At 38.6% G+C, this 21,866-nt stretch overlaps 3 protein-coding genes across 5 annotated transcripts in view; 1 reads left to right on the top strand and 2 right to left on the bottom strand.

Annotated features, from left to right (window-relative positions):
• cc2d1b (coiled-coil and C2 domain containing 1B) overlaps positions 1-5,768 on the bottom strand; it is a 23,514-nt gene extending 17,746 nt beyond the window's left edge. The window contains exons 1-6 of one of the 2 annotated variants that reach the window (XM_030751168.1): positions 5,584-5,768; positions 5,179-5,306; positions 4,945-5,083; positions 2,026-2,126; positions 713-826; positions 97-240 (exon numbers count right to left, since the gene is read on the bottom strand). In XM_030751168.1, the coding sequence (XP_030607028.1) occupies positions 97-240; positions 713-826; positions 2,026-2,126; positions 4,945-5,083; positions 5,179-5,241 (561 nt within the window). In that variant the 5' untranslated portion in view covers positions 5,242-5,306; positions 5,584-5,768. Of the gene's footprint in view, positions 1-96; positions 241-712; positions 827-2,025; positions 2,127-4,944; positions 5,084-5,178; positions 5,324-5,583 lie in introns of both variants that reach the window. The other variant, XM_030751169.1, reaches the window with a different exon arrangement.
• A 1,418-nt stretch (positions 5,769-7,186) lies between these two features.
• On the bottom strand, positions 7,187-14,231 carry LOC115796027 (poly(U)-specific endoribonuclease-C-like). Its single transcript, XM_030752226.1, has 7 exons — positions 14,096-14,231; positions 10,942-11,041; positions 9,592-9,703; positions 9,385-9,506; positions 8,302-8,414; positions 7,735-7,888; positions 7,187-7,636 (listed from the first exon to the last, which is right to left on the bottom strand). Exons 1-7 carry the CDS (start codon positions 14,104-14,106, stop codon positions 7,376-7,378), a joined length of 873 nt encoding a protein of 290 aa, XP_030608086.1. The 5' UTR covers positions 14,107-14,231; the 3' UTR covers positions 7,187-7,375.
• A 494-nt stretch (positions 14,232-14,725) lies between these two features.
• On the top strand, positions 14,726-21,428 carry pak1ip1 (PAK1 interacting protein 1). Of its 2 annotated transcripts, none has more exons than XM_030752151.1 (10): positions 14,726-14,806; positions 17,019-17,181; positions 18,062-18,182; positions 18,279-18,353; positions 18,445-18,497; positions 18,592-18,737; positions 19,201-19,298; positions 19,423-19,522; positions 20,539-20,671; positions 21,292-21,428. In XM_030752151.1, the coding sequence occupies exons 2-10, from the start codon at positions 17,139-17,141 to the stop codon at positions 21,402-21,404; spliced, it is 882 nt and encodes a 293-aa protein (XP_030608011.1). In that variant the 5' UTR covers positions 14,726-14,806; positions 17,019-17,138; the 3' UTR covers positions 21,405-21,428. The 2 variants fall into 2 exon arrangements, with proteins under 2 accessions (XP_030608011.1, XP_030608010.1); XM_030752150.1 differs by lacking the exon at positions 14,726-14,806 and adding an exon at positions 16,033-16,353.
• The last annotated feature ends 438 nt before the right edge of the window (positions 21,429-21,866 follow it).

Below are 21,866 nucleotides of genomic sequence, written 5' to 3'. Positions count from 1 at the left end.
AAAAAAAATCTTGAGAGATGTGCACCAAGGATGTATCTTTTAATTATGACATAATGAACGACTTGCTGTAAATCAATGTGCTGCGCATATACGTACCTTCACCCCACGATCATATCTCCTGGCTTTTGAGGCCTCCCCTGCCGTCTTGGCATTTTGTAAGGCTGTCTTGTACATGGCTAATCTCTCCTCCAGGGTGTGCTGGAGGCTGCCGGGGGCTGCCGAGGAGACCTTTACTTCCTCCTACAAGCGTGAGACCAAAACAACATGCAGGCAGCATAAATACTAACTGGAAACATCTGGTTAAAGGGAAAAAAAATACCATGCTAAACATGTTGATGTAAACAAGCACACAACATACTAACTGCAGTTACCCTTTATCACACACTTAAAATACAAGGAATGTTAAGCATCCAAAGTATTTAAAATGGACTAAAAAGCAGATATAAGGAAATGCATCAAAAGCGATGAAGTCAGACTTTACCAGAAGGAATGAAAATAATTTACCCAAACTGCATCTAATCTACAGAAGCTGCTCACTTGCCAGGTGAACAGCTATTGTTTGTGTAAAAATAAAATATATCAGATTTCATATAAAAATAGGCAGCCAACTTTAGAAACCAGAAACAGGCAGGGATGAGGAAACATCCTTCCTTTTCAGTTACCGGTGGGTGGTGTCACTTACAAGTTTGGCAGAGAGCAGCAACTATTGTACCTGTGCCGCTGGGGACTCCGGTGTTTCAGCTTGAGGAGATTCAGTGGTGGCAGAGGACGGGGAGGAAACAACATCCTCAGCTTCATCCTCACCCACCACTTCCTGCAGCTCTGCCTGGAGGGGAGGGAAAAAAAAAAAAAAGAAAAAAGAAGCAACTGATCAACAGCAAGCTTTCTCTGCTCACATACAAAGCTCAATTTCAGAAGCACTGAGTGGGAGGCATGCTTTCCATCTGTTGTTTGATGAATCGAAATACTGCAAACCAGAATGTGCAGAGCAAAATAAGACCCACAAACCAACTACAATTTACAGCTTAACAACACCATGATCACTGTGTGAGCTGTAAAACTGACAGGCACAGACGGGACAGAGTGGATTTATTTATTTTTACTGGTTTCAGTTCTTGGAGTCAGTTGATAGTGACTGAGTAACTACGAGTGAAATGTTGTTCCGTTCCAGTTTTTCTGGGTTGACGAGCAGTGACTTGAAAAAGCAGATCACGCTGAGAATACCCCACCACCACCACCCCATCATCTTCTTCTATTGTACAATTTTGGTGAGCCTGTCTGAACTGTAGTCTCGGTTTCCTGTTCTTAGTTGACAAAAGAGGCAGAGATGCTCTTCTGCATACCTTGGTTGTACTCGGTGGTTATTTGAGTTACCGTCTACATGTATAAATGCATCGAGTTGCTGTCATGTGATTGGCTCATTAGATATTTGCATTAAAGAGCAGTTGGACAGGTGTACCTATCAAAGTGGCCACTGAGTATAATAGTGGTGTTTTAATAAACACACAAGAAACTGGAAAACATCACACCTGAGGGGTGTACCACAAAGCAAGATTAAGTTCAACATAGTTCACTAACCCATTAAAGTCAGACTTGTTGGTGTCACAAGGTTGTGCGTCTCTTTTTACCTGGCTAGATTAATTTGGCAATTTATGCTAAACACACAACCTGGATGGGAGCAGGTTACGTTCAGATTTTTGGTTTATAATTGAAGCACCACATTTTCACTGATTCTTTTAATTTTTCAATATGCGACTCTGTCATAAGACTATGGGAGTGTATCAGACATCAATGCACTTTGTAGCCTTTCATGTTTAAATCTATGCAGTTTACAGTTTCAGAGCTCTAGTGTGCAGCAGTTACATTACAATAATCATAATTGGAAGCACTAAACACACACAGAGTAGTAAAATAAATATATGAGGCTAACTCTTAAATTCACAGGATTTCTGCAGAATTGCTCTCTTGCCTTATTGTCTGAAGTTGGGGAATGGATAGAATATAGCAGGATATTTAAATACTAACCAACAGATCCTCATCATCTTCAACATTGTTGTCGTCATCATCCTCCACGTCTCTCATACACTCGTCTGCCATTCTTGCAATGTCTTCCATGGGCAGGGGGCCTACAACACAACCAATCTGTCATGAATTTGCTTGATAAAGCAGAACGAATGAGACGATGCAGTGCTGTGGAAATTTTCTAAAACAAAGAATTCACAAAGAGTGGTCATCCAGGGAATAATCATCGCACATAATCATCAATTGGACTCAATCAACCAGGAACAAAGTCTCCAAATGAAAAAGCGCTCTCTCATGCAAAAGTTGGTATGAAGAAGAAACAATGAAAGTCATCTTCTCTTATCAGGTGCTCTGCAGCTGCGTCCTTGAGATGCAGTGATTGAAATGCTTTTTAATGATGTGATTAAGCAGTCTCTCTCACACTGGGACACAGCTCACGCTCTGGATTTTACCTCTTAAAATACTCATAGGTAAAAAACTGCTGCGTTTAAACCATTTTACACGCAGCAAATGTGACAACTTAACAGTCTGAGTCATTCAACAGACATTTTTACACTTAGTTATGATAGGCTAAATGATTCACTGTTGTACATAAACAATCCTGTCCCACTGGTATAGTCCATTTGTTTGTACCAATGCTGGAAGGGGAAATAAACTCCCTGGTGTGTTGTTGTTGTGTTTGCACAGTATGCATTCTGGAGTCCAGCTGCTTGATTGTTGCAAAAATCATAATGGTAATTATTTCAGTCATTAATAAGAATTGACATGATCACTCACAGACTTTGGAAAAATGGCTGATTCATTAAACTTTAGAAAAAAGGTGGGTGCCCGGGTGGCTCAGTGGTGGAACAGGCGACCACATGCATATGCCGCCTTGCGGTGCGGGTTCGAGTCCCGGCCTGTTGCCAATTTGCCCGAGTGTCTACCGCTGTATCTTTCCCCCATTTCCTGTTTCCCTCTACTGCCGATAAATAAAACATTTATTTTATTTAAGCAATTATTTAAAATGTCTAGATTTACAGCATTAAAAAGCTTGTTCACAGCCTGGTACAACAGGTAATGTGTAGTTCCTCCTTTCATGACAACTGAGTGCTGTGGAGTTTTTTTTTTTGTTTTTTTTGCTTATAGCCATCTTTTACACTGACTACGGTGTCGACCAAATGCTGTTCTCCTCTGTGTTTTAATCTGAACTTTGGGAAAACTGCTCAGCAAACCTCAGTGATGAAGTAGGAGTGTGTGAAATCAGGATGTCAGGGTCCTGTTCCTGAAAGCAGCTTTGGGGAAAACGCTCAGTTAGTTAACCCTGAGATGAAGGAAACTCTTGAGTTTTTGTTCGAGAAAGAGAGCCAACTTAAACTCTGAGTGAGTAACCTAGTTAACAAACTGTGAACCAAATATGCTCGCTGGCAGGTTTTATTCAACAAACAAGTTTCTCTCTGACTCCTCCACTCCCGCTACACTGACAGACATGCTGCTTCATTCCTCCACTCATACAGTTGATATCAAAGAACATGTCAGAGTGCATTAACCTGCAAATGTTTACAACTTTGAAAACATTGAAATCCTGGTTAGTTAATCATTTTAAATATTTAACATGACTTTTTTTTTTTAATAATCAATCTCTCATTAATGTAAGGACAGAGACAGCAATCACTGGATATCATGGATTTATTATCAGCTCTTTCCAGCTATCTCACTCTGTGGACAGTATTGTAGCTGTCAGGTTGTCAACCACATCTTTACTGATTTTATCTTACTAGTACAGCTGTTCCTTTGGCTTCATATAGTTATATAATGCTGGCAGTATGGTTCTGATATGTGTCACCACATTTGCGTTGCAATGACTTGCATGTGACAACTTGCTGCTGATTTAAGCAAATAAATCTCCAGTCTTACTTTTGGTAATTGCTGGTCTTCCTCCATAGTACATCTGTGCAAATAATCCAATTTTATGTGCAATTACAATGTCAGCTGACTGACACAAGATAATGAACAACTCAATTATTGTGCTGCATGTTTAGAAAAGAGTATAACTGAGGGACAGCTCAAGTTAAGTGGTTTGGAGAGAAAGTAAGAGAGGCAAGACTGGATGAAAGATGTTGAATATGGAGCTGCCAGGGAGGAGTAAAAGAGGAAGACCTCAGAGGAATGTAGTGAAGGAGGAGATGCAGAAGGTTGGTGTGACAGAGGAATATGGAGGCAAAATTCACGCCTCACCTGGTTGTAGCATATTTAGTTCAGTTCATTTACTTTTGCAGCTGTGACTTATGAGATAGATTCAGTATCGTACCCAAGTATCCTTGGGTACGATACTGAATCCCCAGTTGCTCTCATGCATCCATCAGCATGCGAGCGTGTGAACGTTAGGTTGCATGGAAGTGTCAGGAAGTGGTTGTGTGAATGAGGCTTGCAGTAAGATAGTGTTTTGACTGCTCAGATAGAGTACCAGTATTTAATGAAAGTACAAAGAAATCCACTGTTAAAAGGAGTAGTTCAGAAAACATACAAATGTACAAAGTCTGTCAGCAATCTCAGTATTGGCCACAATAACTGTGATTAAGATTTTTACTATAATCAAGCAGCCCTTCTAACCAACTAACTCTCTGCTTCCTGTTTATACTGAGACATGCAAGCCTTGTGTACTTGTTTGGTCATGTGATTCAAGTTAGTATAGACAAAGATTATTTTTGCAATGGCTAAAACACACATCTGGATGGAGACTATATTAGTGTGGATGTAGCCTGAGACTCAAAAAGTAGCCCTAAAATGACTACAAATGTTGGCTGTGTCCATCTCAGGTGTAGAAGGCTGTGGGGGAGGACCATTACATATCTGTGCCCAGCGTCCAATTTATTTATTTCCATCTTATTTCTTACTTCCGCCCATGTTTGCAGAATTGCAAGTCATAACTACTGCACTCACTTTTCCCCTTCTGCCTGGCTTTCCCTCCTGCAGCAGCCTTTTTTCCAGTAATAGCAGCAAGTTCCGCCTCCAAGTCCGGGTCGTCCAGGTTTCCGTCCATGCCCATCATCATCTCCTCCGGGTCTACAAACAGACCCATCTGGAAGCAGGAAGTAAAAAGTAAACTTCTCTACGCTGACAATATTTGAACAGAAAGCCTATTATTTCTAACGTAATGTTTACCGGAGCCGTTACCTGCTTTGCAGCAGCACCGCCCTGGCCTCTGGGCTGCGGTGCTCTCTTCTTTTTACCAAACATGTTTGTTTTGGCTTCTTGTTGTAGAAATATCCCCCTCAGAGACACCCCGGTGATCCAAACTACACCTACAAAGACACACAGACTTTAACAAAATATATCGGTGTTATAATCAGTGTGGGCTGCAGTAGCTGAAATCATGTGAGCGACTGTCAGGTGGCTCCAAGACTGCGATAACAAGCTGCCAACCAACGGTGACGTTAGCCCAGCTAGCTGCTAGCCAACCATGTCTGTTGGCTCTCAATCTAAAAAGTTAATTTCTAAACAAGATGGAAACTATTTCTGCGTCTGTCCGCGAGGGCCTCACAGAGTTTCTCATACCGCGAGAAGAGCGTGTGTCTTTACCTGCTGGTTCACAACTTCATCGGATAGTTTTCAGAGGAAGACTTTCATTTCTGTGCTTTGACATGGTAATTGGTTGTTTGAAGGCGCATGCGCACAGCCTGGGAGCAGCCTGACACCGTGTGAAAGGTGAAGCCCTGAGTCATGTCTGTCAGGCAGCGAGGAGGTTCCCACTGGACAGACCACACAGGCCACATCTTCGGCTTTTCCTGCGTATGATACAATTGGCTCACACAGAGAGGGTTTTCATAAATATTTGCTTAACTTTTGTATATAAGTATAGTAAAACAGGCAAAAAGATACCAGCTGTAAACAAAAGGAATATGCAAGGCAATGCACATCCTCAAAATGCTCTTCTCCAGAAAAATAAATAGTGACAGCTGCCAGATACAAATCTGTCACATAATTCCAAATTATCCTAATTTACAATTACTTTCATTTGGTTTTAATATACATCTTTCACTTCATTTGTTTTAGTTTTTTCCCCAATCTAGTGGATTTTGTTTTGATCTTTCTACATTGCTAAACACTGATCTTCTGTATCTTGTGTTAAATCTCTTTTAAAGAGTTACTTGCATACAAAGGCTTACTTATGATTTCTGGACTAAATTGTTATTTTATTCTAATTCTTATATCTTATTATTGGTGCAGTCTTGCATCGCTCTTTTAAAGATTTGAATACATTCATTGTTTTTATAATTTAGCCCTGTTGTTTTTATTTATGGCTTCTTTTTTGTTAAAGTAGTTTTACTCCCTCTCCTCCTGAAACCCTGTGTCCTCATACAGGAACATTACATCTTGGCTTTTCTGCATCTCATACAATGCTGACTTTATCATGTTCTGCTGTAAAATAAACCCACAGTTCCTACATTAAGATACACTTTTTTTTAAAAAGTACTTTCTATTCAGATGATGCTTAGTTTTTATATTTATCATGTCTAACCAATCCCAAATAGCAAGGAGAAAAAAAAAAAAGCATCCCAATCAAAAGCGGTGCTCTCAGGAGGTTAAATTTGCATGTTTATTCATACACGATTTTATCTAATTGTGTGTATTGTGTTTGGTGTACAACTATACAACAATGTAATTAAGTTCTAGGCGTTTGCTGACAAAAACAGGACATCTGTGGAGTATATGGCCGGGCCTAGTTAAGTGGCCTCCTCCTCAGCTCGCTGGCTTTCTGGCTGCCTCGGTTGCCTAGCTTTGTTAATAAATGCTGTTCATTAGAAACTCAAAAAGTCTTGTGTTCCTCCTTATGTTGCAGGCTATCGAGCCAGCCCTAACAATATGTAGATAATACAGAGAATATTAGAGAATGATCAAAAGGGTCTTAAATATTATGACATTCCACTCAAGTCTCTGATTTATAATTTTCATTTTCAAATAACTGTCTTTTTAACACTCAGCTGTAGATCATTTAGTCTATTATTTGTGTTGCCAGCTGACTAAAGGAGGTGGGAGCACATTATTGTTTTTGTGTGAGATTTTTATTTTTTTTTCTTAGGGTAGAGATTTACTTTCTGAAAAAAATACAACTTTAATTTTCATGCTGTGCTGAGACTTAAACTATTTGAGCTATTTATTTCTAACAGGCAAGAAAATACAAACATTATTTTGTAAACAAAACACTTTTTATTTAGTCTGTTAATATGAAAAATGTATTCAATAACCATGTATATCCATCTCATTTTCAGCGCAAAGAGAATCTGATCCAGGTCTGTTTTAGGGTTGTACTGCATTGAAATGTAGCCAACATTTAAACAAAAACATTTGCACACTTTCAGGTGGTGTAAAGTTACACATCCCTGTTGTTGCTGCTGAGCAGTTTGGGGTAGGACGTGCCGATGGATTGCCCATGCCGACAGACGACCAGCTCCAGCATGTACTCGTCCACTTTCACCACCACAGATGTCATCTTTTCAGTCGACATGAGGAAGATGATGGTGAAGAGGGCGAACTCGAACTCTGGACTGACACCAATGAAGGAGCCACCGACAGGCTTCACCAAGCCTTTCCAACTGAACTGCAGGTTCAGGACGTGGTCGTCCTCATCAGGCTTTAAAAGCAATAGTAAAACAACATTTAATTCAGCTGCCTCTGCAGTTACCAACCTCTCAGTCACATTGCTATTACAAAGACGCATTAGTTTCTTACTGTATCTTTGTTATCTCTTGCTTTGTAGCCTTTATAGTCCACATGACCGTGCTTTTCCTGCAGGTAGAACTGGACCCAGTTGTGAAGACCAATGATCTCCTGGCCGTATTTGGATTCTCCCACAAACACATGTTCAAATCCACAGGAATCCTCACTGCAATGAAAATGACACCAACCAGCAAACCCAAAGATATGTATAAGATTACATTTATTTAGACTTCTGTTACATCTTACAAAACAAACTCTTTGTTTCAATATATAAAGAAAACTAATACATTTTTTACATTAAAGTATGTTTGAGTGAATTATGTATTAGAGTGTTTCAACATCACTTTAAGACCCAAATGTAGATCATCTACTGACTCTGTAACACTCTGATTAACAAGAAATTACAATAAAGCATCTGTTTCCAACTAAATCGAAACAAAACATCTTGTGTATTGATGTGTAATACTTTTTGTTTGTTTTAAGTTGGACTTTAACTAATCATTCTAAACTGTGCTTCTCTGTGCCTCCTTCTCTTTCGAACACTGCAGCAGCGCCCCCTGCTGTTACAGTGAGACTCACCCGCCGCTCCTCTCCCTGTGGTACAGGCGGAACCACATGTTGTATAGCTGTCTCTTGAACTGCGCGGGGTCTGATGGCGACTGCCCCTTTTTGACCAGATACTGGTGAGCGCACTGAGAGTAAAAAGACAACAACATATGATGAAGTTTCAGACCTCTGAATTAAAAAATGTGGTCAGTCAATACACAAAATGACTCAAGGTTTATTGGAATAAACCATCATTCCATTTGAGACATTTGACAGTGAATTATTTGTCTTGAAAACAACAGAACATGTAAGGAATGAAAATTCAAGCCCGCATAGATCAAAAGCGCTAAAGTGTCTAGGAAACAAAGGTAACTTGAGCAGACATGCCGACAGAGATTTTCTGATAAAGCTCAACGACAGCTGCTAAACTCCCTTTGTGGTGAGCTTGTTTACAGTTTCTGGCATTCATTCTGCCTTTAAATTCATACTTATATTCAAAACATAAAGACAACATAAACTTAAACCTAACACTGAACTTAAAGTAAGGATTCACAAGAAACCTTATAGTACTCTTACTATAATCTTATGAAATCGAGTTTACCGTATTTAGAGACTGTATCAAAAGTTTACTCCTGGAAAAATAACTGTATAAACGGTATTAAGGCATTGGGATTTCAAGTCATGTGAATTAGTCCAGCCTACCAAAAATCACCTTTTTTATGCAGTTTTATTATTGACATATATAGGTAAACCATAAGGCATTAAACTTTAATGAATGTTAAGTTATGAAATCATTTTTTCCTACATGAGTGTATATTCAATTGAACAAAATGTTGCAATTACCAATTTTCATTATACACTTAAAGGGTGTAGAGAGTGTTGATGAGTGTAGTAATACACTTATTTTTTAGACAATGGTTAACATGGTCCCTTAATCATACATAGATGTAAATTAATTTTGCTGTACATAAACATACAATGACTCCCATATTTATCTTCTATTTATTTATATATAAAAAAAATCTACCACCCCCTTTTCTTCTTTTTCTCAAACCCTTCAGTAAACAGCAGCTTAAATTGTTTCTGAGATCACTCCTTTCTATGAATCCACTGTACCTTCATGACATCTGTCTTCAGGATGGCATCAATAAAGAGCTCGTTCTCTTTAAGCTCCTCTGAAGTGACGGTCTCTGACACACCTGTGGACATCTCATAGTTGTCCAACAAGCTGATGAAATCTGCATAAAAAGACATACGCTCATTAAACTATTTAAACATATAAATGCAATAAAGAAAACCTTTATAGACCTGACTGCTGCTTACACTTGTATGTCTCAATACTCTTCAGTTTGTCTTCATTGACATATGTGAAGAGTGGAGCCTTGGCCTTGTCTCTGGCATAGTTACTGCCCTGAGCCACGTAACCCGCCTTACCCTGAATAAAACAACAAAAACACAGACATTCACCAACATATTAAAACTAAACAGAGTAGGAATACTGCAGCACAAACAAATATTTAGATTCATAAAGACTGTTAATGCACAAACTACGAAAATATATACAGTAAGTTAACATTTTTTGTATCAGTTAACTGATGTAATTTATTAAACAAAAGTACTGTTTTCAGCATTTTATATCAGTTTATATAGAATATCTATTGATTTATTTGTGCTGTTGGTTGTATGAAACAAATTTTACCTGCTTATTGAGGAAAATCTTATAAGAAATTTGCACTGTATTCTGATATTTATTTATTTCTGTCATGGTGCTGTGTGGCTGGAGCGGGTAGACCCCAAAAATGCAGGACTCACGAGCAAAACTTAACTGAAAGGGTGTTTATTGAATAAAGACAAAAATAAGAGCGCTACACTGGGGTGGACAGGTGCCAAAAACTAAATACGTGGAGACACGGAGACGCAGACACGCCGCCGCCGCCGCAGCAGCAGCCGCTGCCGCCGCCGCCACAGCAGCCTTAAACACTCAAGATAACATGACAAAGAACAGATGAAAACTGAGGGCTTAAATACACAATAGGTAATCAGGGCAAGAGGAAACAGCAGGTGAAGCAAATGAAACTAATAACACAGGGGAAGCAAAACTAAACACAAAGCACAGGGAACACAAGACTGGCAAAATAAAACAGGAAGTGACTAACCAAGGTACATGCAGACTAGACACGGGGGACTGGCACACAGACACGGGACAGAGATGCAGACTAGTCACAACACTAGGAATAAAACTCAATATGAAAACACAGGAGGTCAGATTTAAGACAAAATGACAAAACAGACACAAGATCATAGATGCAGGAAAGACAGGGACAAAGGGAACAAGAACATCAAAACAAACTGGGAAATAAAACTCAGGGAAAATAAAAACTAAACACAAAACGCTGGGCAGACGGCCCAGGACCACGACAATTACAAACTATTTAAATTGCTTTGTCATAGAACCCAAAACATTCTGATTGCTTTACTGCATAAATGCTCCAATTGGTTCTGTTTTTTTTATAGAACACTTTAAAAAAAAACAAAAAAACTTTTTTTTTGTAAAAGAACAATAAAATTATGACGATCTTGCCATCATCAGTGGGTTTGCACTCATTGCATTCATTGGTGACTGAGTGCTTTGCATTCCAGAAAAGCTGTGGCGGTTGACCATGTAACACTGACCTGGAGGGAAATTCTGTAATCAGTCCCAGGCTTGAGGCGGTTTTTATCCTGGCGCCAGAGCTGGTTGAGCACCTTAGTGAGCTCCTGATCAGCCTGTTGACTGTAAAAAAAACAAACAAAAAAGACATACATGGTGAATTAACTCGGGAAGTTTTTAGTTTTGTTCTTAGGAGACGTGTCAGAAACAAGAGGCATAGTTCAGTCATATTCAAGTGCCACATGACAGCGTGACAGTGGTGACGAGTCAGCATTTTTTTTTCATTTCCCCACCAGCTTAATTAGTCAGAGTTTCACAAAATGCACTACAAAAGCTCAGAGAGAATCTGAAAAACATGAATCAAAAATATTAAAAAATACTGTGTAAAATGAGTCAGAACTTAATTGAACATATTTACATCTGTGCTGTGACAAAATAGCCTCTTCAAACTACGGCATTTTCTACATTTAAAGAAGCATTGGCTCTGAGCCCCTTTTTGTTTGCAACGGTGATGAACAGGTTCACAGATGAGGTCAGGCAGGAGTCGCCGAGGACTATGTTTCCAGACAACAATGTAATCTGTAGTCAGAGTGGGGAGCAGGTGGAACAGAGCCTGCAGAGGTGGCGGTATGCACTGGAGAGAAGAGGAATGAAAGACAGTTAAAGCATGAGAGAATACCTGTGCGTGCATGAGAGGGAGACGGGTGGAAACATGAAGCTGCAAGTGCAAGGTGGGATACTGAATATGGAGCTGCCAGGCAGGAGGAGAAGAGGAAGATCTCAAAGAAAATTCATGGATGTAGTGAAGGAGAACAAGGAGGACATGCAGAGGGTTGGTGTGACAGAGGAGCAGGTGAGATGGAAAAAAGATGATCCACTGGTGCGACCAGTAAAGAGAGCCTGAAGAAAGAAAGAAAGAAATGACTAACTGGGGTGTAATAATCAGATGGTTTTGTTCTTTTTTTCTGTCTTGACTGACCTGCTCCAATCTTTTACCAGCAATTGAGTTTTACAGATGAACACAATGAAAAATTACTTCTCCACAGCATCTACTTAATATCACTAGGTTAAAAGAGGGGTGAGGTGTCCTGCTGTTTACTACTTTTCATGGCTATCATGTACTTTCCTTTTTTTTTTTTAAACTACCAGTGATTAAATCTTCAGCAGTTATGTGTGACCAGCTTGTTTTTCTTACTCATATGACTAATTCTTTCAGAGAAGAGCAGTTAACAGGAAGTTACTAAAATACACAAAAGAAAGAGTGTGTACTAAACAAACCTATCCTGTGGCTCAGTTGAAATCTGCTTGCACATCTGTTTTAGCATGTGCGGTTTTTTTTTTTATTCTCAGGCATTTAGCCTTAAACCATAAGGGGTCTGTGATAAACCTATAAAAACTTAACGATCTATTCATCCAAATCATCAATACAGTTTTCCACATAGCAACATCTGTGTTTAGATGTGTAATTTAGTCACAAATATGTAAACCTCTTAAATATTTGCACACTGTTGCTTTAAAGCAGCAACTCTTCATTAAAACCCAGTTTGTCCAACACAAATGATCTGATGCCTCTTTTCCACTATACCTACTCACCTCGCCTGGACTCTGTTTTTAGGGTGTCCCATTAGCTGGTAGTACCTGGTACCAGCTACTTTTGTTAGACCAGCGGAACGCACATGTCAAAAAACGTCAGAGCAGTTTTTTCAATTAAGCAGTATCTTGTTAAATTGAGCAAACAGTCCTTTAATTTAATTTAATTTAATTTAATTTAATGCGTTTCATGCACTAATATAACTGGGAAACTGACAGGGACAAAAACCCAACATATGTATTTCTTATGTTTTTCTAATGTGTTTACAGCTACCGATGTTTGTAACGCTGTTACTGTGATGATAAATGTCTACAATAACCATGTCCTGGCATGTAGATATAACATCTGCAGGTTCCTGAATTTACAAAAGCATTTTTATATTGCCTGATTTTTTAAATATGAATTTAAGTTTCATTAATGACAATCTTTAAAGCACAGAACAAGGTTAACAATTTAAAATCAGAAACTGCAATAGAAACTGATCTATTTCATTTTCTTTTAGCAATGAATACTATACTAAAATGTATACTAAAATTATAGATCCACACGGTCTTGTGCTCGGTGGTTTGACTCCAGAGGGAGCTAGACCGTTTTGTGTTACGGTATTGGAAACTTTCGGGGCCCTTCCTATAACGACCCCACCCACGTTGAGGCGGTACTCCATTGTAATGGAAAACCACGGAAACCGAGTTGAGTGGGGAAAAGGCACAATTCACTCTTTTCTTTATTTTTATTAAAAGACGCTTGACTTCATCAGAAACAACAGCTTTGTGTGGTCTTTTATCACGTCACATGCTGTTGGTGTTTTCCTTTGTCAGGTGGTGCCAGGGAGAACTATAAAAGTCAGCTCTACATGATGACCCCACCTCCGTCATTAAGCTACAACTGCACAGATCTGTGTGTGCGGGCGGGATGTAATTTGAGACAAAAACCTAACTTCCAGGTGCAGTTATCTGGCGTCACTAGAAGTATTATATCTTTAATTTTCTTTAAAATTATCACAAAAAAAAAAGCCATTAAATTGCACCGAATTGGTGTAACAGCCACACCCATGCTGCCCTGTATAACTGAGTAGGAGTTTGACTCGTTGAAAAACGTTGAGCAAGAAGCAGATGACAGGAAGAGGGGCACATACTGAGACAGAAACTTCTCTGTTCTTAGCCCGAGCACCGACCCTGCACTAAGTTTTTCTATGTCCTGTTTGTTCTCTTACATAATTCAAGCCACTAATCATTTCCAGACCTTGCTGCAGCCTTCACTCATCCACACAACTTCCCTCATGACAGGTGGACAGATCCTAATCAGAGAGGCCAACGGTGACTTAGAAGCAACAAGGAAAACAAACCTGGACTTTATTTCAACAAAACTACCACGGAGAACCATCATAAGTGTCATGTTACACTGTAATTACGTGTTTACGTCCAGCATTTCTTCGTTAAACGGAAACAAGCATGTTAAGACGGCCGAAAAGCGGCTGAAAGCATCAACACACCTCGCAGGAAAAATATATTTATCTGAAAGTTACGAACAAAGCTTAAAACACAAGTTATTATTCTGCATCTCCATTATTTTAATGCCAAACTCACCTTTTCGACATGGTTCCGTGCAGAGGAAAAACTGCTTTCCTAGTGTGCCTAAATGTGTATTTGTGTTTTTGTGGACTTGTGAAACGTCATCAGCCCAAGTGCGGTTCCAGAAGGTAGGCATCAAGCGAAACACGCTCCAAATACCCGGATGTGCTCTTACTCCGCCCTTTCTATCGAGGATGCATCGGGTGGTGACTTTTTCTTTTCTTTTCTTCAGTGAGCTGTGTATCCGTGTTTAATATTTTTATTAAGAGAGATGAAGTTTGAGCTTTAGTCATGTGGTGACTGTTGGTGCTTAACAGTGAAAAATAGACACAATGAAACATCATATAAATCTATTGATGTTAGAAGACAACCAATAATGGTCACTGTTGCCACCCAGCAAGAAGGTCCTGGGTTCATATCCACCTTGGCCAGGATCTTTCTTTGTGAAATTTGCATGTGCTGCATGTTTTTTTGTTTGTTTGTTTTTTTGTGGGAAACTCCAGGCCTCGAGGGCCGTTGTCCTGCAAGTTTTAGATGTGTTCCTGATCCAGCACACCTGAATCACATAGAAGTCATTAGCAGGACTCTGGAGAACTGCACACTGAGGAGGTACTTCAGCCATTTGATTCAGGTGTGTTGGATCAGGGACCCATCTAAAGCCCTCGAGGTCTGGAGTTGCCCACCCCTGGATTAACTGGTGATTCTAAATTCCCCACAGGTTTGAATGTGAGTGTTGAATGGTTGTCTCTCGCTGCGTTAGCCCTGCAACAAGCTGGCGACCTGGCAGTACCTTGCCTCTCACCCTATGTCAGCTGGGATAGACTCTAGCCCCCCCTGCGACCCTGAAAAGGATAAGCAGAAGAAAATGGATTAAGACTAAAGGCAGGGAGGTGTTCTTGCAAAGACAGGATTAATATAAGAGTGGCCAGCATTTCTAGATTTATAACATTATAGTTTTTGCATCAAATGTATGTTACAGGTCAGTATTTAGGGCCAGTAGACAGTATTTATTTCAGTATAGTGGCATTCAGTTCTTTACCATGTTCTAAGATCACTTAGTGTAAATTAATGAACAGATTAGTCCAGTTTTTACTGCAATCTTTCCAAATTATTTTACATTGACGTTTTTTTAAATAGCAGAGCATTTTGCCAAAGTGCTTAAAACACTTTTAATAATAAAGTTGTTTAAAGAACTCTAGTATTTGCACATATTAGGCATAATCAGGCAATTTCCATTGTAAATATTAATCACAGTGAAATTAATGAAATTTACTAGGATAATTGGTAAAGCTAATCACATTTAGGTATATCTATATTTATACTTTGTTTTTTCTATTTTGCTCTTGTTTATCTTTGTGGGCTTAGTGTATGAAGGGTGAAGGTGAACTTTGTATATTAATAGAGTGTTGAGCATGTGGTAGAGATTAATATGTACATACTTCTTCCTACTCCATTTGGGGATTTGGGGATTTTGTTTGATTCTGTATGAGCATGTTTCTGTGGATGTGTGTATGTCTATACATAGGCATGTCTGTGTGTATATATGTGTATATATATATATATATATATATATATATATATATATATATATATATATATATATATATATATATATATATATATATATATATATATATATATATATATATATATATATATATATATGGTTTGTTGTTTTATATGTCCGAAATAAAGACAATCAATCAAAGAGATACAAATTAATACTGAGAAGAATTGAGTTCAGCTAATTGGTGCGGCCCTCCCTAACAGTTCCAGTTTCTTTAAAAATTAATTACATAACTCTGCCTAAGAGTATCTCTAAATATACGAAACAGGCTACTCTCAAAAATAAATATGAAAAATATCTAAAAAAAAAAAAAAAAAAAAAAAAAAGGTTTCGGCTTTTATTTTGAAAAAAAAAACCCTCTGTCGAATGGGAAGAAGAATTTTTTTGCGCAAGCGCACCGAGTCCACATGTTTTAGGACGGAGCGTGTTTTTAGCTAAAAGGAGTTACCGTTATCATGTGGAAGTAGGTGTGCCACGCTCTTTATTGTCGTTGCCTTCCTCGTGTTGGGCTCCTGTGAGTCTTTTAGCCGCGGTTTCCCAAACCGATCGACAAAATCTGCTCAGAAAAAAGCTAAATTTTAAGGAAAGCTAATTAGCTGGCTAGCTGAGCCCGCTGTAGTGCAGCAGCATGGCAGCTGTGTTGGAGCTGGTCGCTGGCAGCTATGAACAGATCACCTTCGGTTATCAAATGAAAACTGACGAAAAGGTAAGCGAGTCTTATTTTGTGGTGGTGTGTAAATGTCGTGTTTTCTACTGATAAACCTACAGAGCAGTAACGTGTCTGTCACACAAAAGTTTTCATATGAAGTTGTAGTACAAGCTCAAATGTTGTTTGTTATATCATGGACAATACATGATCTCCTTTAAAAACAAAAATGAGTTGAGTTATTGAGGCACAAGAAGTCTTTACATACAAAGACTGTGTGTCAGAAAAAAGTAAAATAAGTATAAACTAATTAAAAAGTAGCACTTAGGTTTACAAATGCTTACCATAATAACCTTTTAACTGTACTTCTTCAAAAGGCTGCATTGTTTTTGGTTTTTTTAAAGCATATATTTAAATAAAAGAAGTGAAAAGCTAATAATAAAACAAGAAATTCTCCCATTTTCTTTCCTCCTTTGCACTATTAATGATTTGTATACCATTTCTTCTTTTTTTTGATCTATTAACGCTCCTCTTTTCAGTATTTATTTAATTGTGAAACATTATTTGGACAGTGTATGAAAGGAGTGTAAGACATCCCCCGAGACTCTCAGTTGTCTCTACCAGCCTGTGGATTAATTTCTAGTTGAAGAAATTACTTTTTTATTGGAAAAATTGTCTTTTTTTTTTTTTTTTTTTTTTTTTTTTTTAATTTTATTGCCATACAGGAGTGGACAGCCAAAGCAGAATTCACGCATCACGCTCACATAGCTTCAGTATCTGCCGTGGCCGCCTGTGAGAGGTTCGTCGTGACGGGAAGCAGAGATGAGACCATACAGGTGTATGACATGAAGAAAAGAATCGAGCACGGTGCTTTGCTGCATCATGACGGTGAGTTTTTCAGTTTAAGTAGCTTCCTTTGAGGCTCGCAATATGTTTGATGCTTAGAAGTGTCTAAAATTTTATAATGTGATTTTCATCATTGTGACAAAAAGAAAAACAGCAAAAGCAGTGGGAACTGAAGAAATAGGTGTGGTTGGTATAAACAGAGTTCATCTTTTTATTTTCTAGTGATAACTCGGTTTGGTTTCTTCAGTTAAACAGCAAAATAGGCCTAATATAGAAGTTCTCTGCTGAATAACTTATTATATTTTTGACATGTTTTGTGATTTTTGGACACTCAAATTCGTTTGTCTTCATTCAGAGAATACTTATTTGTGATTAAAAGAAATTGAAATGAACTGGCATTCATATAGCACTTTTCTTGTGTTATTGACCACTCGGGTCACATTTAACCATACATTCACACATTGCTTTACACTATGAACTTTAAGCATTTCATCTGCCTCGTGTCTCTGACCAGTTTAGGATCACCAGTTAAGCTGACGTGCATGTCTTTGGACTCTGGGAACATGCAAACTCCTCACAGAAAACCCAGGAACCTTCTTTCAGTGAAAAGACAATCAGAAGACTCTGATTTTTGATACTTATTGAAGAAAATAGAAAAGCATTTAGTTGCTTTGACTTAATGTGACACATACTGGTTAGAAGTTTTCTCCATCTTTTACCAGCGATGTAAAAACAGCATCATCATCTTACAAGATATTAAAACAATGGGGAGCAAGTGCATTTTGACTTATGGACGGCAATTTTTTTTCCCCAGTGGTTGAAACAAGAAGCTTCCATGCATGTATATCAAAGCACCAGTGTAAACTTTTGCGTGGTTGTCTGTTTGTGGTGGTAGCTGACCAAAGCATTTGCAACTGCGCAGGCACAATCACTTGCCTCGAGTTTTACGGGACGTCTCACTTACTGAGCGGGGGAGAGGACGGACTCCTGTGTGTGTGGAGCACGAAGAAGTGGGAGTGCATGAAATCCATTAAAGCTCACAAGTAAGCACACAGAAAGGTCCTGCAGATAAATGGGGGGGTCATTTGTTTAGGTTAGGTGGTGTCGTATATGTCGCTTTATGTTGAGATGTTTTTCAGAGGTCACGTCACATCGCTGTCCGTCCATCCATCTGGGAAACTTGCGCTCTCAGTTGGGACAGATAAGACTCTGAGGTAAATTTCACAGCTTTGTCTTACAGTCAGTAACACAGATGATTTATCAAGCAGGGAATCAGCGATAACTGTTGTCTTTGTATCCATTTAGAACCTGGAATCTCATTAATGGAAGATCAGCGTTCATCAAAAACATAAAACAGAGTAAGCTCTCCTTTAACCTTTGAGTGATAAGGAAATTGGGATATTTATGGACATGTTTATGACTTGAAACCTGTTTTCTTTGCACATGTGATAGATGCACACATTGTCAGGTGGTCACCAGACGGAGACAGATTTGTGGTTGTGATGAACGACAAAGTGATCATCTACAAACTTGAGACGGCCTCTGTGACGGGAACCATCACGAACCCCAAGAGGATCTCATCTGTAAAGTTTTTAAATGTGAGTTCTCTGACCTTGACTCACTGATGTGTGATACTGAGAAGTTGTCAATCTACTTCTAGTTTTGTGAAGGAATTGGCCCACTGGTGCGCAGGAATATCGGAAAGTTGTGTAAAAGTATGTGTTTGGATTTTAAAAATACACGCTTTGATTTTTATCAAAGTGTTCATTTTCCTCAGTGAATCATGGCTGATAGATGGAGAGCAGTAGGATTTATTGCTGCAGAAACCTTAATGCAGAGGAGGAGATCGGTTGGTTGGTTGAGGGTTAAATTTATTGAGGTTTTGTAGACAAATATCTGCTAATTAACAGACTAATCAAATGCTAGAATTTCAAGTTACTTTGCACTACAACCCACATTCACCCATTGGGGAAAAGGGAATCAAACCACCAACCTCCTGATTGGTAGAGGGCAAACAGAGACACCATGTACATCTGTTTAAAAACACGGCTTGTCTTTCAGAACTCCATCCTGGCCGTTGCAGGAGACGATGAAATCGTGAGGTTATGTGAGGTGGGGAAAGCAAAATGGGTGTGTGAGTTCAAGGCTCACGAAACCAGGTCAGTTCAGACACCCCCCCCCCACTACCAATCATGTATTTATCATATTGTCAGTATTGTCAGTATTCTGATGACATAATGATGGAAGAAGTCCGTTTATCTTTGTGTCTTTCTGGGATTTCAGAGTGAAGGCAGTTGATAGCGTGAGTATGGACGATTACTTTGTGGTGGTGACGGCTTCGAATGATGGATTCATCAAAATGTGGAAAATTCATCTTGAAGAGGTACGCTACTTCCTGAAATTTGCTTTTCCTTAATGAATCTTTTGCTGCATTTGATTTAGAAATGTAATTTGCAATTAAAAATATCCTAAGAAATAATGATGAAGACTTCAGTGTGATGAGGTGAACAGGGGGCTTTTTAGACACAGTAAAAATATTTTGAAAAGGAATCCCAACTATTTTAAACTTGTTTAATATGCTGTGAATGCCCTCTCCTGTTAAAGCATAACTAAATATATATGGGACTGTAGTTAGATAAAAGATGAATAATTACTACAGGGCTGAAGAGGTCGTGCCAAAAAGTGATTTATGGAATTTAAACTGTTGTAAATGACTTGTTGGCCTATAATCTGTCAAGCATATCTGGAAAGTATCTCTCTTGAATGATATCCAGGCATTTTGAGCCAGAAAGAACATTCCTCTCACAAGGTAGGTGGTGCAGTCAGTTTTTGGTAAAGTGACTTAGTGTAACTCTTGTTGACTGTAGCCTATTTACCAACATAAGCAAATATATTAGCCATAAAAAAGACATTGCAACATCAGAAAGTGCTTTTTGGCATAACATGGAGCGTGTGACCGAACGTACCGGGTGGGAAATTACTTTGAGTGGAACATATCGTATCGTGTCGTCCACACGCTGAGATCTAACAGGAGAGGAGAGAAGGTGAAGCTCTCGGTTTGCACAGAGAAGCAGGTGCACCGGCACTCTTAGCCCCTGTGATCGTCTTCATTTTAATGGACATGCTGACTAATACCCTGTATGTGTTCCTCTTGGTTACGTTATGTTCAGGTTCAAATAGAAAATGTGGTGGAGAAAACATAGTTGTACCCATTTGGTGTCACTACCCAGACAGCATTCTGACATAAACAACTGTGGCAGGGATTTCTTTTTCAAATTTTTTACTATTGCATTTAAATTGCTGAAGAACAAACTCAAACTAAAGTGTGTTAAAATTAAAATGATATATTTGAGTATCCTGCTGAGCTGCTGATGATCTTGTACTTTTGCTGACCACCAGGAGCTGGAGTCTCCCACCCTCCTTGGGGAAGTGAACACAACAGCCAGACTGACGTGCCTCGCTGTGAGGAGACCTTCATCGGTGCAGCAGCAGATCGCTGAGGAAGAAGCACCTCAGGCAACAACATCTGAAGGTGGGATCATGGCTGCTCTTGAGTCACCATAGCTAAAATATTAAAAAACACAGAGAAAAATATATGGTAATTTTTTTTTTTGCTTTCATCACCAGTCCTGCTGGCTTACCAGTATGCTTGACTTGCAGGTGTTAAACTGGTCTATTTTTTTCTTTTGCTATATTTAAAGCTATTAAAAAAGAATTTCCCAAAAATGGGATAAATAAAATATTTATCTTGTGTTGTCTTATCTTATTAGGCTGCTTCTTGTTACATTTATTAGCACAGTAGGCTACTTTTAATTTCATTTGCACAGACCCAATCACATGTATTTATCTAAATCTGCTTTTTATTTAATCATTATCAGCAAAACAAATTATTTACATATAATAATGGATGCCTATTGGCTAATTTATGCTTTATAGGCTGTCTCTTTTATTATGAGGCTAAAAGTTTATTCCCACCTGTAACAGCTTACAGTGTTATGACCAAATGTTTTTGAAAATAAAAATTTCCATATTAAGCAGTTTATCAACAATAAAGCAAGAGTAGACATTTCTAAAAAAAAATAAAAAATAAATGTTTAGTGTCCACACGCTCTTTATGTTTCTTTTTAATCACCCAACTCTGTCTGTCCACAGAACCCGTTCCTGAAGTTCCAAGGAGGAAGAGAGTCCAGATTGCAACAGAAGAAGTTGTCCTGGAGGAGGAGAGCAGACCCAAGAAGAAGAAGAAAAAGAATAGTGGAAAATAGAATAAAATATTTTATTGCCCATGCACATATGGATTTTTTTTTTAATTATTTGATCTTTGATTCTAATGGCCTGCACTGATTTTGATCAAACATGTTTGCAAAAGAACAGCAGAGCAAAATAGATGTTATAATATTTCAGAACATTCAAAAGACAAATAATAACAATAACAAATCAAAGGAAAAAGGGAGCACAATAGACCTATGTCCATTAGTTTTACCCAGGCTGCACACAAACAGCTCTTGTGTACATATGTGGACAACACAAAACACAGACTCCAGTAAAGACAAAAGAAGTACCTCGAGTCTGAAGCTACCAAATGATTTCATGTGCCAGAGCAATTTTAGTCAGAAATGTTCTCTGCCTCGTAATGTCGTGCAAATTGAAGTTGTACCAAACAGATTGTTATAGTTGCCACATAGGCAAGATAAAGCACAGCTGCTGAGTGTTTATTTATTTAAAAA

The sequence above is a fragment of the Archocentrus centrarchus genome, chromosome 17 (genome assembly GCF_007364275.1).
Source record: "Archocentrus centrarchus isolate MPI-CPG fArcCen1 chromosome 17, fArcCen1, whole genome shotgun sequence".
In the NCBI taxonomy this organism is placed as follows: Eukaryota; Metazoa; Chordata; class Actinopteri; order Cichliformes; family Cichlidae; genus Archocentrus; species Archocentrus centrarchus.
The sequence above is the reverse complement of the archived record's forward strand: the minus strand, read 5'-3'. Positions and strand labels throughout refer to the sequence as shown.